At 39.8% G+C, this 15,482-nt stretch overlaps 1 protein-coding gene across 4 annotated transcripts in view; it reads right to left on the bottom strand.

Moving 5' to 3' along the window:
- Positions 1-6,825: 6,825 nt before the first annotated feature.
- baz2a (bromodomain adjacent to zinc finger domain, 2A) overlaps positions 6,826-15,482 on the bottom strand; it is a 30,619-nt gene continuing 21,962 nt past the window's right edge. For all 4 annotated transcript variants that reach the window (XM_079588594.1, XM_079588596.1, XM_079588597.1 and 1 more), the window contains 6 exons: positions 14,297-14,583; positions 13,997-14,132; positions 13,540-13,686; positions 13,192-13,412; positions 10,860-11,003; positions 6,826-8,607 (listed from right to left, as the gene is read on the bottom strand). In XM_079588594.1, coding sequence (XP_079444720.1) covers positions 8,448-8,607; positions 10,860-11,003; positions 13,192-13,412; positions 13,540-13,686; positions 13,997-14,132; positions 14,297-14,583 — 1,095 coding nt within the window. In that variant the 3' untranslated portion in view covers positions 6,826-8,447. The remainder of the gene's footprint in view (positions 8,608-10,859; positions 11,004-13,191; positions 13,413-13,539; positions 13,687-13,996; positions 14,133-14,296; positions 14,584-15,482) is intronic.

Genomic DNA, 15,482 nt, shown 5'->3' with positions numbered 1-15,482 from the left:
ACACTGAGTGTTGTTTGGTTATCATTAACCACTGTTGGGTTTCGGTGCCAACAAATGCACACATATATTATCCATCGTTTCTCTCCTTTCATCATCCTACTTGTGAAGTCCTGTGATGATTGCCATAGCAACAGCCTGATTCAGTTGCCATGACACCTATTATGATGCGGCAGAGACGGCTCTTTAAAGAGGCCAGTTTTAGATGAGCTAAACATGCAATCGGGACCTTTTATAGGCCTTTAAACACTGTCAGAAAAAAAGGTACAGCACTGTCACTGGGGCCAAAAAGGTACTTAAATGTGCTTTTAAAGTACTACCATGTACCTTTAAGGTACTAATATTTACAAAAATATTTACCATTTAGGTAAGGTACACATTTTAAGTGTACATTTTCACTTTTGTACCTTAGGGTACTGACCCAGTGACAGCACTGTACCTTTTTTCTGAGAGCGAATACATGTTTAATTTAGGCTCCTTCAAACTGGATAGGCCTATTAGCTTCACTGAAATGTTTAATTTCTAACATAACTTATGGACTGTGCAAAAGATGGCGTCTTATCAACTTCCGGTATATGAGAGTGCGCGTCAATACTTCCACTTTAAGCTTTTCCGCACTGCTAATACGAGTTTTGACATTGACACTAAGATCTAACTAAGTGATAATGAGTGGATTCGGGATTAAAAGAAAGGCAATCCTTCATTTCATCCCTTATATCTCGGGACCGGAAGTGTACAAGCGTACACTTAATAAAGCGGAAACACGCAAACCCGTGCAACTAACGTTAGTCCATTGCAGACACACAAGAAACATTAAATTAAATATGACTACCGGTAATTTATATTTGCACTCTTTATCCTCCTTGTCACAGGAGGCCCGGCTGGGTTCGAGGCCCGCACAGAGCGGGGAAGTTGCCTAGAGTTGAAGAATGATCAACTTTGGGTTAAACGCAGCGCTCATCGCTGTCACTTTTTACCCAGCCGTCCAATCACAGAGAAGGAGGGGCGGGACAAACACCACACCGACCAACCGCCACATTCTGCTTGTACATAATTGTGAACAGATGACACAACAAGCATAATAACGGAACAAAATAATTTAAAACAAGAGCCAGAGAAAATACTTTATATTGTATCAACATTTTTATATAGAAACAACACAGAAACAAACTATCTGTGAAATGAGATAGGCCTACTAGTAACACTTCCACTGATATTCCACATCTAATTCATTAGACATAATAACCCAATAGAATATTTCCATTGGCATTTGCAGAAATTAAGCTCCGAAACCAACAAAACTTCATGATTCTTGCACGTTTTGTTCATCATGATAATCTCCACAAATGAACACGACTTTTCTTAAACCTAAATACAATTTCTTCTTTTGATTTAGGGTCAATAATGACCTTGACATGTTTAATGAGATTCAAGGTCAGTGATCAAGTGTATAGAAAATGTGCAAACAAATATGAAGCAGCAGTTCATTTGCAGCCTCAACATTTATCTCGACACATTTCCGGGGCGGCCCTCTAGACTTGGGAATATGACTCAAGAATATGGTTTGCTTATAGTGGCTGATTACAGGTCAGAGTGAAAGTTGAACTTCTGAGACTAGGTCAAGGTCAACTCTGACTTGGAGAGGTCAGGGGGGAAGAGGGTGTGTGTGTGTGCGTCCCGCCTGTAATCCACTTCATGCTGGTGGTTTGTGGAGCTGTGATCCCCTCTTTTGTGAACCTAAACCCGGCGTAGGCCAGCGAGGGGAGGTCGACTTGACAGTGTAGAAACCTTTTTTCTCCATTCTCCACACACAGAATGCTGACACCAACAGTACACACACACACACAAACACACACACACACGGACAGCACAGAGTGCTTTACACAGCATCAAACTGCCAGCTAAGGATTACTAAGAGCAGGACAGAAATGGGTAGAGCAGGGTTAGGAAAGGTAAAGTGAGTAGAGCAGAAGTCTTCATCCCTGATCCCGGGGGTATTCAGTCCTTCGAAAGGATGCCGCCTCTGAATTGGGACACAGCAAGAGATTTCTACACTGGCCTCAAAATATTTGGACACTTAAGTCACACTAAAAGATGTCATTTCATTAAACAACAACCAGGCAGCAACATCTGGTACCAGATGGGGTTTACTTTTATTATTTATGAAATATGGTTACTAAAAATGATATAAATAGAATCAGGTGTGCCATTGTCTGTTACGACACTGATGCCAACGTAAATCGTTACATATATAAACACATATCATCTGTCATCAGCTCCGGTTTCTACCAACTTCGCTTACTGTCTAAAATCAAAGGCTTTCTTACTCCGATAACTTTAGAAATGGTGGTTCATGCATTCATCACGTGTCGGCTAGATTACTGCAATTCACTATACTGTGGGATATCAGTTTCTCAAATTGCCCGTCTTCAGTTGGTCCAAAATGCTGCGGCCAGACTTATTCTTAATTGTCGCAAATATGACCATATCTCTCCAATTCTTAAATCGTTACACTGGCTGCCAGTCCGACAGAGAATAGATTTTAAAATCCTCCTCTTCGTCTTCAAATCTTTACACAACTTAGCTCCTGTCTATCTCTCCGAACTTATTCATCCCTACACTCCGTCCAGAAGCCCCAGGTCCCACGACCAGGCTCTGCTGGTAGTCCCTCGTGTCAGACTTAAGCGTAGAGGGGAGCGTGCTTTTGCCCCTAGAGATCCGAACGGCCCCCAACCTTTCGATCTTCTTTGGTAAAAACCGACCTGTTCTCTTTAGCATATTGATCTCTTTTTTGATTATTTCTACTATTTTATATTTGAGTCTCTGTTCTAAGGTTACTCGTAGCTTTGCTGCTTTTTATGTTTAATGGGTTGTTTTGCTGTTTTTATTTTTCTTATATGCGTGTTCTGTAAAGCACTTTGCGGCTGTTTAAATGTGCTATATAAATAAATGAACTTGAACTTAAATCGAAAAAGTCTATGGGTCCAATTGATAGAAAATGGCAAGATCTTAAAAAAAAAGAAAAAAAAGTCAACTTTCTCTAAAATGTTGGTTTCCGGTTTTATAGGACTTTTATAGGACACATCAGACGTTAAAGTGTGCATGAAACTGAAGCTTTGATAGTATTTTCCTCCCTATTGGCTTCTGGAATAAGAGGGCGGGGCTTAATTTTGTCCATGGGGAATTGATTGGATGCTTGTGGTTTGCTATTGGTCGACAGTGGCGGCTCTAGCTCATATGGCGCCCTGGGCGAACCTCCCCTTCTTTAAAGGTATAGCGGAGGATCTTTCCTAATTTTAGAAAAGACCCGCCCTCTCCAATTTAAAAAAAATTGCACATGCGCAACACTCTATTTGCTCCCGAGAGGGAACGCTTACATTAACTTTTACTAGCAGTGATTTTAAATGGATTTCTCCAAATAGCATGACAAACTTTACCTGTCTAGTAGAATCTTCGCGACTGCGGCATCAGTGGGAAGCCCAACATGTGCTTTTAGCGCACGCCAGCATGTGAACGGCCTTACGTAAACATATCACCAGAATGATTGACACTTAGGTGGACCAATAGTATACCCGGAAAAAGAAAATCCTCCGCTATACCTTTAACTGAATATTCTTGTTATTTAAATTTTTAAAGTGTTTGTTTTCCAGTAGATCCCAGGAATCTTCCACTAATCCATGGCACATTTTTCGTGAGAAATGTAGATCTTCTTTAAAGAGAATTTCACCAAAAATGTTGGCGTTTTATATAGAAGTGTATTTAAATGATTACAAATTGAGGCAAATAAAAAAAAATGCCACAAATCCCCCAAAAACTGCACAGCTGTACAGTACAAACACTAATAATGTGAGTGATATTTTGTTAAAAAAAAATATTACATCTAAATTTTCTGCCTGGTTATGGACACAAAAAGGAATAGACCTATTGTTGCTAGCATAGCAGCAGCATAACAAGTGACATAGCCTATTAGCCTATTTTATTCAAATATTAATATCATACTCGTAATGAGATTATGTAGTCACTCATAAGAGTGATGTAGCATATATCCCTATGTTTTTTTGCACGTTTACCTCTTCTTTTCCCCACTTCTCCCGCTCTTTCTACTGACATCACCTCAGGTCTCCCTACTGGAAGCCATGACGTCAACCTGATACCCATGATGAGGACTCATGATAATTAGAAAGTGTAAAGAAAGGTGATTTTTTTCCCCCTCCAAATGAAATAAAGCAAATACAGTAATACTTCCAGAGACAGAAATTGGGACGGTCCAGCTGGGACAGACAGCATCCTGACCTTCAGCATGTGCTGCAGACAAACACACACACACACACACACACACACACACACACACACACACACACACACACAGGGGATCTGTGCGACACTAGCGTGCAGATACACTCCGACCACCTGCTGCTCGAGCCTGTGATGCTGCACGACCAACACGACAACACGCGTTTCTATGCCACAGACTCTGCTCAAAATAGCTAACACACAACATTCCCACTCCGTCAAGCCCAGTTGATGAAAAACTTGTCATGATGTTAATCCCATGGTAACTGTCCTAAAATCTCCACTCCAAAATAAATATTAATAATATTTTCTTACCAACCTCGATATGGCTCAATCAATAGCAATAACAACTGTCAATCGCAGTTTTCTGATACCAGCAGTAGCCTACCATACACGAAATACTGCATCACTATATATTAAAGAACATATTCACAGAAAACGTGCATCAATATTTATGTAAATATTGCATCATATATAAGTGGGACGTTTTTACAGTTATAAATAGGCCCTAATAGGCCCTTACTTGAGAAGGGTATTCCTGCACAACGGGAGGCTGCAGTTTCAGGACCCCAGTTTTAGGACCGCAGTTTTAGGACCCTAGTTTATTGTGACAGCGCCACCTACAGAACTGGATTACCAAAAACACAAATTTAACCCCTTTCGCGGCAAAGATAACAGATCACATTGTTAATCACAACAGATTGTTGTTCAACATTCATTACTCGTTAAAACATCATACTCTTACTTATTTTATCTGGACAAACTGAGCATCATTATAAAGATGTAAGACTCGATAGTGTTTATGATAAAACTCAAACAGCGAACACAGAGAGATCTGGGTCTCCTCTTCCTGATTTGCGTCAGTAATGTACGCAAGTCTCATTCGCTGTACAGCTGTCAATCATCTCACGTGGTTCAACGTGACAATAATCCTGCCCTTCTGCATGACGCGGTCCTGTTATCCGTGATAACAAAGCTGAGACACATCTCTTCACCTGAAACAAGAAGCTAATAAATGCACGATTTCGAGTATATGTGGTTTGTGTGTGATTTTCGTGCAATTTTGGGTATTTTCATTTGAATTAAGAATGTTTACAGTATTGCCAAGCAAGGTGTAGCCATTAGTTGCATATAAATTGTGAATTTACACGTTTTTTCTTTGTAAATATTTTTTCATGCCTTAAAATATATTGAATGTAACGCTACACCCATAGTAGCCTATGCGGTTCTATTAGCCCCGCCTCCACTCACTCACACCAGCTCAGAGATCCACTCGTTGACGAACACACATTGACCTGATTGGTTACAAGGTAGTTTGTGACGCGCTTTCAAATCGCGTTTTTGAGACAGTCTTTGGTTCACTGCAGTTTTAAGGAGAAAATTCTCAGCAATGGTGTTGACTTATGAATTTGCACATGGTTTGTCTTATTAAATATTAAAAACACCACATAGACAAACTTTAAAAGTTAGATTTTCGCGTTTTTAGAACGTAGTGTCATGCGAAAGTAAAAAGTAGTAGTACACTGCAAAAGTAGTAAGACGCGAGCGCAATGGTCATGTATGCCCGTCTAGCGCGTTTACATAGAAACACTGTGTAGCAAAACACTGATGTAGTAACTTCGTTACGTCACTCGACAGATAAGCCAGTTCTGAGAGTGGTCCGCAGCTCCCCTGGCTTAGCTCCGGCACTATTTCTGTGGAAAGGGGTGTGTTTGCAAAAAAACACGTTCTGTGTGAACGGCCGCATAGGCTGTATAAGGTTAAAGGGCTGGTATAATGCTCTTTTCACAGGATGTAAAATAAATATCTGATGTGTGTATGTGAAGTTTTAGCTCAAAATACCCCCACAGATATTTTAATATAGCATGTTAAAATTGTCACTTTTTGAGGGTGAGCAAAAACGCACCTTTTTGTGCCTGTCCCTTTAAATGCAAATGAGCAGCTGCTTCCGCACAGGGGGCGGAGCTTCAACAGTTTGTGTCCTTTTACCTCACACAGACATGCATTTAAAATTTAAAAAACTTTTAGCTTTTTGTTCAAACCGGAATCAGACAAAGATGGAGACTCAAAAAGTGACAACATTTCTGAATGGTTAGTTGATGAATTTATGTATCTTATGTGTGGTTATCTTCTAGTCATTGATTAGCATATTCTGTCATGATAGTCTCGAATTCGTGTTCCGGGGGCGGGGTTAGTGATGTCACTAACCTCTGAAGAAGCTCATTGTAGTCCCTACCGGCCGTCTGTTGTAGTCCTTAAAAAGCGATTTCTGTAAAAGCAAATATCTCCCTTTGCTTTGAACTTAGAGCGTTGTAACTTTGCAGATGTTTATGCTCAAACAGCAACATTACACACAAACTAAAGTTAGAAAAATCATAATCAACCACCCCTTAACGTCTTTATGTATGAAAGCAATATCAGACTCAAGGCAGTGCTGATGTTTAGAGTATTCATGCTTGTTGTGTGATATCTTAAATACACAAACATCATTACCAGACACTACAGATAATAAACATATTAAGGAGACCAGATGTTCGTCTACTAGATGTTTTATTTGTGTTACAGTACATTCTACAGATGCACGCGTGTTACATTACCTTGAAACAACATGGTCATTTAATGTCGCCTCTTAAAAACGATATATTGGTCCTAAAAATATAGAAAGGAACAAATTTAAAGTCACAAAAACTGTACATTATTAAAAATTCACTAACACCACATTTGGTTGAATGTTCTAGTACTGTCTTCGGGTTTTCAATCTGTAAAAAAAAAAAATTAGGAGAAGCAAATATGTCCCTTTTTTGTATGAGGAGGAACAGAGTGAACGGTGCATCTCCTGCTGCGCACGTTGAGTTCAGTGTATGAATGAACATGAATAGTGTGTGCTCTACTGCGCTCCTCTACTCAGTGTATCCTGCTTGGGAATAATAAGGGGGAGCAATGAAAACGCTCAGATTTCGCAAATCCTTACTGGTCAGTTCAACCACTAAATGATGCAAGGCATTTTCATTTGAGAAAGCATGGTTACAATATCCTTTTTGATGGAGTTGGTCCAGGTTCAAACAATCACACACACACATCATTAAAACACATAAAACAGTCTAAACATCGGAGGATGGATCAAGGGTTTTTAACAAATCATCATGTTCATGAAAACCAGGAGCAAACCGGATCCAGTCATACTGAAGAGACAGCGGAGATATTGTTCCAATGAAAATAAGCGGCGCTAAACAAACCTATACTGTCATAAGTACGTACATATCCTTTCCATATAAACCAATATCAATACGATCTAAAGTTTTTTTTCCCCCCACAGACAATAGTCATACACCAAGCAAAAGCTTTGAAAATGGCTATCTAGCTAGCAGAGCTTAAAAATCAAGTTAAAACCGGCCTAAATGATTCAGCTATTGGCATTACGTCAGATTTCATCATGAACGAACACTGATTTTCTGGGTTTAGGGGGGCATGACAGAAGAAAAAAATCCTTAATAAAAGGTTGCAAACCTCCAGTTCAAAAGACCAATATTCTACAAGCAAAAGACGTGATGAGTTACACGTGATATAGCGAGTTTACTGGCCGTTTCATGAGTCACCTATACATCTCTCTACGACATGTCTGTACAGATTCACTACAGTCTATTGCTATTAAATAATCCCAACTATTCTTTAAGTGTATATATATAGTATATAATAAAAAATATACTGAGGAAATTGCTTCTAGTCTCGAAAGCACGTTACGTTACATTTTGCAATCAAGGGGACACGCGTGGTCCACGAGCAGTACGTTAAGGAGCAGAAGGCGAAACAGTGAGAACGTCCTGATAGAGGTGTGTCTGTGACACGTGACATCAAGTGTGACCCAATCAAGTCCTGTAGAAGTACTTCTACCCCCCAAAGGAGTGACGGATGAAAGTGAATCGAGATGAGAAGTTCGTACGCCGTAACACCAGGTGATCAAGAAATGTTTGAACCTTAATCGAGGTGGGTTGGGAGGGGGGGGGGTGAAAACAGATACTTGTAAAACAAACAGAACAAATTTATACATATATCTACATGTGTATGCATACATAGGACTGGAGGGCTCTCCAGAAAGAGTTTTTAGTAGTAACGGGCCTCAGCGCGGCGTTCCTCCCATGCAGCAGAGGGCAGCGTCTCTATTTGTCCTTGTTCTCGTAAAACTCTGCCCAGCGGCTCTCGAAGAAGCGGCGCATGGAGTGGCCGGCCTTGCCCACGTCCGACGTGTCCTCGTTGAAGAGTTCGCAGTTGTTGAAAACCAGCTGAGCGTCGGCAGCAAACTCCTCGCAGCTGCAGTACCTGAGAGACACGGTGCGTACGGCTTACAGCAGAGATCTTTAAGTCTACGCTTTTCTCAGTTGATGCCTGATCAAAACTTTGCTACACATTATACACCCAAACATTATGTCAAATACAGATAATTCATCTTTGACATGCATTAACATAAGTCCAATTACTAGTAAATTGGACATTTAAGAACTGATAAATGATTGAGGAACAGTTTGAATATTAGTTCACTAAAATTCATTTATAAATAAAATTAATAATAAAAAAATTAAAAAAGGGAATACAATAAAGTAATGTAGCTGCGATAAGCAATTGTCGGGGTTCAAGCAGTTTTAAAGGAACACTCCACTTTTTTTGGAAATCCACTCATTTTCCAACTCCTCTAGAGTTAAACAGTCGAGTTTTACCGTTGTCGAATCCATTCAGCCGATCTCCGGGTCTGGCGGTAGCACTTTTAGCATAGCTTAGCATTAGGGATGTCAATTTTCACAAATTCCCATGATCGATGGTCATTTAAATTAACAATCAATTAATCGTTAGCCTTAATACTGCAATAGGAGTCTACAGTGGATTGGCCAACAGCATGACAGGGTCTGCAAATCCTGCTCAAAACGCTATGTTCCTCACCAAATGGATGAGAATGGTTTTTAATCTAAATAAAGGGCTAGTAGGATTGTAAAATGTTTCGATGTGATTGATCATTTAATTAAATGAATTATTTAATAATCAAATATAACTACTACTAGTAGTAATACAACGCGTTACCAACGCCGGCCGCCTCAGATGCGTGCAGAATGTGTGACTGTGGACGTGCTCTCCCTGGAACAACGCACTGAAGACGGCAACTAAACCCAATGCATTCACAACGATTTAATACAATAGTGTTCTCATGTTATGTAATATGTCAGTCCAAAATTATTAATCGTTATTAGTCGTGCATTTCTGTTTGAGCTGCGCGCGCTGAATGAATATACCGTTAAACTGGAGCACCCTAGCGCGTTATTTAACTCAAGAAACGCATCCTAAATGAGATTAATTAGATATATTCTGTATATAGTTTTGATATTTTTCCTATTTAAAAGGAACACTCCGACTTTTTGGGACTTTAGCCTATTCAACTTATCCCCCAGAGTTAGATAAGTCCATACATACCTTTTTCATCTCCGTGTGTGCTATAAGTCTGTTTGACGCACCCACCGCTAGCCTAGCTTAGCACACAGACTGGATGTAAATGGTTGCAGCTAGCATACTAATCTAAATAAGTGACAAAATAACGCAAACATTTTCCTATTTACATGTTGTGATTTGTATAGTCACAGAGTGTACAAATAACAAAGTCACATGAGACACAGACATATTTTAACCGTATAAATACTGGGAACTATATTCTCTGAAGGCGAAGCACTGCTGCTTGGGCGGAGTGATAACCGCAGCACCTGAGACGCGCCGTGGTGAGGAGCAGAGAGTTCGTTCAGAGCGCGTCTCAGGTGCTGCGGTTATCACTCCGCCCAAGCAGCAGTGCTTCGCCTTCAGAGAATATAGTTCCCAGTATTTATACGGTTAAAATATGTCTGTCAAAACAACGGTCAGCGGTGGGTGCGTCAAACAGACTTATAGCACGCACGAAGATGAAAAAGGTATGTATGGACTTATCTAACTCTGGGGGATAAGGTGAATAGGCTAAAGTCCCAAAAAGTCGGAGTGTTCCTTTAAAACTTGACTCTTCTGTAGTTACATCATGTACTAAGACCAACGGAAAATGAAAAGTTGCGATTTTCTAGGCCAATATGACTAGGATCTACACTCTCATTCCTACGTAATAATCAAGGATCTGCTGCCGTACCAGCAGCGCAATGATTGACCGTTCATGAGTTATAGACATTTTAGTAAAAGTGGCTCCTCCCAGTTCAAACGTTTTGGCGTGAGCCGAAATTTCAACTTTTTGACAATCAGACTTCAGAGAATATTGCTGCACTGGTTTGGTTCTGATCAGTCCAAAAACCTAGGACTAGACCGCAAAAAGTAGGTTTTTCAAAAAATCCAAAATACCCGAAGATTCCGATCGGGACGGGCCTTGGTGACGTTGTAGACGGTGTGAGCACTACTAACGGTTTGGTCTGCCTGATCACTTTTAGGGGACAATGCCGATCCTTAGAAAATTTTAAATTAAATTAAACAAATGGTCAAATTGATTATTATTTTATCTCTAAACCCCTCACGACTCAACACTGCTGTGATGTTGTGATTGGTAGATTCCCTCTTACCCTCCCTGCAGAAGTCGTTCCCTCATCGTGAGGAAGTCCATGGGGGTTTTGATGATGCGTCGGTAGCCCGGCACCTGGCGGGGGTTGACCGGCTCCAGGAAAGGCCAGGCGTCTGAGTGAGCCTCCATTTCCATCAGAATGATCCTACAGCACATCAAACAGCTCGTCATTATTCCACATCACCCGTTCATTATTTAAATGTTGCATTTACAAATGAGTATTATGAGAACGTAAAATTAGATGTATTATTTCAATGTTACATTAAACTAACAATTTAATTATGAATTAAAGAATTTTAAAGTGCCACTATTATGCTATTTTAAAGGTTCCTAGTTTTGTTTTGACGGTCTCCAACAATAAGTTTACATGCATCCAAAGTCAAAAACACTTTAATTTTCTCATAATATACATTGCACAGCACATCACCAGTCTGTTGTGATTGGTCTACTCTGCTCTGATTGGTCAAATGGCCCAGCCTGTTGTGATTGGTCTACTCTGCTCTGATTGGTCAAATGGCCCAGCCTGTTGTGATTGGTCTACTCTGCTCTGATTGGTCAGCTGGCCCAGTCTGTTGTGATTGATCTACTCTGCTCTGATTGGTCAGATGGCCCAGTCTGTTGTGATTGGTCTGCTCTGATTGGTCAGATGACCCAGTCTGTTGTGATTAATCTACTCTGCTCTGATTGGTCAAATGGCCCAGTCTGTTGTGATTGGTCTACTCTGCTCTGATTGGTCAGATGGCCCAGTCTGTTGTGATTGATCTACTCTGCTCTGATTGGTCAGATGGCCCAGTCTGTTGTGATTGGTCTGCTCTGATTGGTCAAATGGCCCAGTCTGTTGTGATTGGTCTACTCTGCTCTGATTGGTCAGATGGCCCAGTCTGTTGTGATTGGTCTACTCTGATTGGTCAGATGGCCCAGTCTGTTGTGATTGAGGACTCGTTTCAGGATGTTCAAAATCGATTCTTTCTTTTGAGAGACAATAACTCCATTTATCAAAGTTAATTTACTTTGACCTTTGAAACTTTGCAGACCTTTTACATTCACAAACAAATACATTATACACTACATGAGAGATAATATATGAAAAAGCATATATGGGGCACTTTAAATATAAACTTATTTGCAGTGTTGGGGAGTAGTTAACTACAAGTAGCGACGCTACTAACTTAACTACATTTTTCAGTAGCTTGGCAGTAACTCAGTTGCTTTTTAAACAGTGTAGCTTTTCCAGTAGCTAACTACTTTTTGCAGCAAGTAGCGGTGTAGCGCGAGCAAAAGCTACATTGCGTTTTGTCGAGCCTGCGCGAATCATAGACAGTATATAAGAGGCGCGAATCAGCGCGATGCCAGATATTCTTCTTGTTAGATTACAATACAAATTTTAGCCATTACCGCCACCTGTTGTTTAATCACGCATCTTGCGGCTAAGGTGGGTGAACACGGTGCGAGTTCGGAGACTCGGGAGGTCGTGAGATATTGCACACATTACGAGTCAGTTAAACTGAAAATCGCGTCAAAGCAGCTGGTACACGGCACGACTGTCCTGAACAATTTTTATCCCGGGCCGGCGGCAATCACGTGAGCATTCGCGCTAAACACAGAGACCGGAGCGTTCAATGTTGCAGGCAATAGTTTCAGATAGAAAAATGACAGAAATGTGTGTGCAAATGATTTGTTGAAAAGCAGAGAACAGTAGCCATTCCGTTCAACATAGAGAGAGAGAGAAATAGAGAGAGAGAGAGAGAGAGAGAGAGAGAGAGAGAGAGAGAGAGAGAGAGAGAGAGAGAGAGAGAGAGTGTGTGTGTGTGTGTGTGTGTGTGTGTGACAGTGTATGCGCACGCTGTGTGGTTGCTGCCACAGATTTGGAGGATGGAGAAACAACTAATGTTAATTACCCATGGCCTTATTTGTCCAAGTTCATATTTGTTGCAATTTTTCACTTTTAACAAACAGTCTGAGATATTTGAGTGTTGTGTGTAATAAAACAATACTCTTTGAAATCATAATTGTATTGCATTGTTTTAAACACTAAATATTTTACTTAAAACATTCCTCAGACACTTATTCAGTTATTTATACGTTGTTCAAAAAAATCAAAAGTAGTTTCAATGTAGCTAGCTACTTTTTGATAGTAACTTGTAGTGTAGCTAACTACTTTTCCAAAAGGGTAGCTTGACTGTAGTTTAACTACTTTAACTTACAAGTAGCTTGTAGCTTGTCAAACTACAGTTTCAGAGTAGCTTCCCCAACACTGCTTATTTGTCATGTTTTTAAAGTGTCCCTCCTGGTTGATTTAGAAAATATAATTTTCCACAGAACTGAAGACTCACTCGCAGTAGGTGAGGTCAGGCTGGTTTCGTGTGGTCATCCTCCTGCGCTTTGAAGGGGAGATGCTCGTCCCACTCGAGGAAGCTGGAGTGTCTTTTTGTCGTGTGGTCATTCCTCGTTTGTACCCATCATCCTCATCTGAACTATCTTCTCCAAGACGCCGTTTCCGTGGCTTTGACCTCTGACGCGATGAACGCTGTGATCTCGGAGAATCTCCGTTTTCCTGCAAAATTTAGTTTCATAAACATAGTTAAAGTAAAAAAATATACGAAACAAAACTCATGCACACTTTCAAGATAGCGTGAATCGGATGAAAAAAACAGCAGCTGGATATTTCTAATTTTACATACCTTGGCAACACAGGTGGGACAAAACCAATCGCCTTCTGGCACCTGCATGACCTTTGGCCTCAGGCAGAACATGTGACACCCGCGATCACAGCCGTCACACAAGAGCAGGTACTCGTCGTTATCACCCTTACGGCACACCTGACACGTCTGTGGACACAAACATCAGTTTGACTATTCTCAAAATATTCTAATTTTGAATTTGGGGTTTTCATAACTGTAAGCCATAATCATCAAAATTATAACAAATAAAGGCTTGAAATATCTCACTTTGCATGTAAATGAGTCTATATAATATATTAGTTTCACATTTTAAGTTGAATTACTGAAATAAATGAACTTTTTTGCACGATATTCAAATTTTTTAGAGTTTCACCTGTATATACCGGTATATATATAAAAATGATATCATATAATAATCATACAGGCTCTGGAGCTGAGCTTATGCGTGTGCTCTCACCACTTTGATGATGGATCTCTCCCATGCGATGGCTTTCTCCAGCTGTAGTAGACAGAGCGAGAGTTGAGACGCACTGCGGCAGCGGTCCAGGCACTGCCGCCACGTCCTCATCCTGGGTGTGATCTCACTTTCCAAGCTATAAAGACAAACACATGTTTGATATGCTCCAGAGCACATATAATGTACTGTACAACTTGAAATAATGATTCATTTTGATGAAGGCTGAAAAATATGATTACAAAGGATAATAATGAAGTGATATAAAAAAAATAATAATAACGACCCTCAACTCAGACCCACCTGACAGCATCTAACGGGACCTCCTCCCCGCCGGGCGGGGGGGTGAGAGGAGCCAAGCGGACCACCTCCGCCAGATTCCACAGCGGCTCCTTCAAATAACGCCGTTCAACGTTACGCTCAAGATTGGTCAGTCGGAGAACGGCCAGGTCCAGGGGGTTGCTGGGAACCCGCAGGAGGTCAGACCATTCCTTTTTAGTCTTGACCATCCAGTCGTCCCTGGGGTCGACCTCGTGCTCGTAATACTGCATGTCCTCCCGCGTGGAGTCCGCCTCAGGAGGGGTGTAGATCTGAAACAAGGACAAATGTCCCGTCTGGTAAACTTTCATTTTTTATTTGTTTGCTTAGCTTTTTTGAATGCCATGACAGCTTTGAAGGCTTTTTTGATGTCGAAATCAAAGTTAAAACATAATAATAGATAAAACAACAACAAAAATCATCTGCACATTAGATGAATCATTAATTTTGAATCATTTTCAGAAAAAAATTATGCATATTATACGTGTGTGTGTGTGTGTGTGTGTGTGTGTATATATATATACACACACAATTATAATATGCATAATTAATTTCATAACAGTAATGATTGATTAAATATATTAATTTATATACCTTTACAAGAGTTCAAATATAGTTTCATAACAGTAATCATGAATTAAAGTGAATATATCTTTACAAAAGTTTACTAAAATTATTTAATTAAAAAAATAATTACATTTATTGTATTTAATTTCATAACATGAATATTGAAATAATGTATATATAAATATTTTATTAAATGTATTAATTTGTTATTATTTAAATTTGTATGATAAATATATATATAAATATTTTTATGATTATTAAATTTATTATATTATTCCATTAATTTCATAATAGATAAAATAAAAAATAAATAAGAATAAATAATTTGATAACATTGTTATTTTTATTATATTATTGATTATTTAATTTATTTCTTCTAAAAATAAACAAATAAATAGCCACAACCCAGCCAATTTGCATTTATCGAGTATAACAAGCTTATGAATGTCTCAGAGTGCTCAAATTAAGTGTAATTCACAGAGCAGTTTCCTCCACTTATTAGGATTACCAGACTGAGCACTTGTGTGTGTGTGTGTGTGTGTGTGTGTGTGTGTGTGTGTGTGTGTGTGTGTGTGTGTGTGTGTGTGTGTGTGTGTGTGTGTGT

Source organism: Phoxinus phoxinus (genome assembly GCF_949152265.1).
Source record: "Phoxinus phoxinus genome assembly, chromosome: 18".
NCBI classification, from domain to species: Eukaryota; Metazoa; Chordata; class Actinopteri; order Cypriniformes; family Leuciscidae; genus Phoxinus; species Phoxinus phoxinus.
The sequence above is the reverse complement of the archived record's forward strand: the minus strand, read 5'-3'. Positions and strand labels throughout refer to the sequence as shown.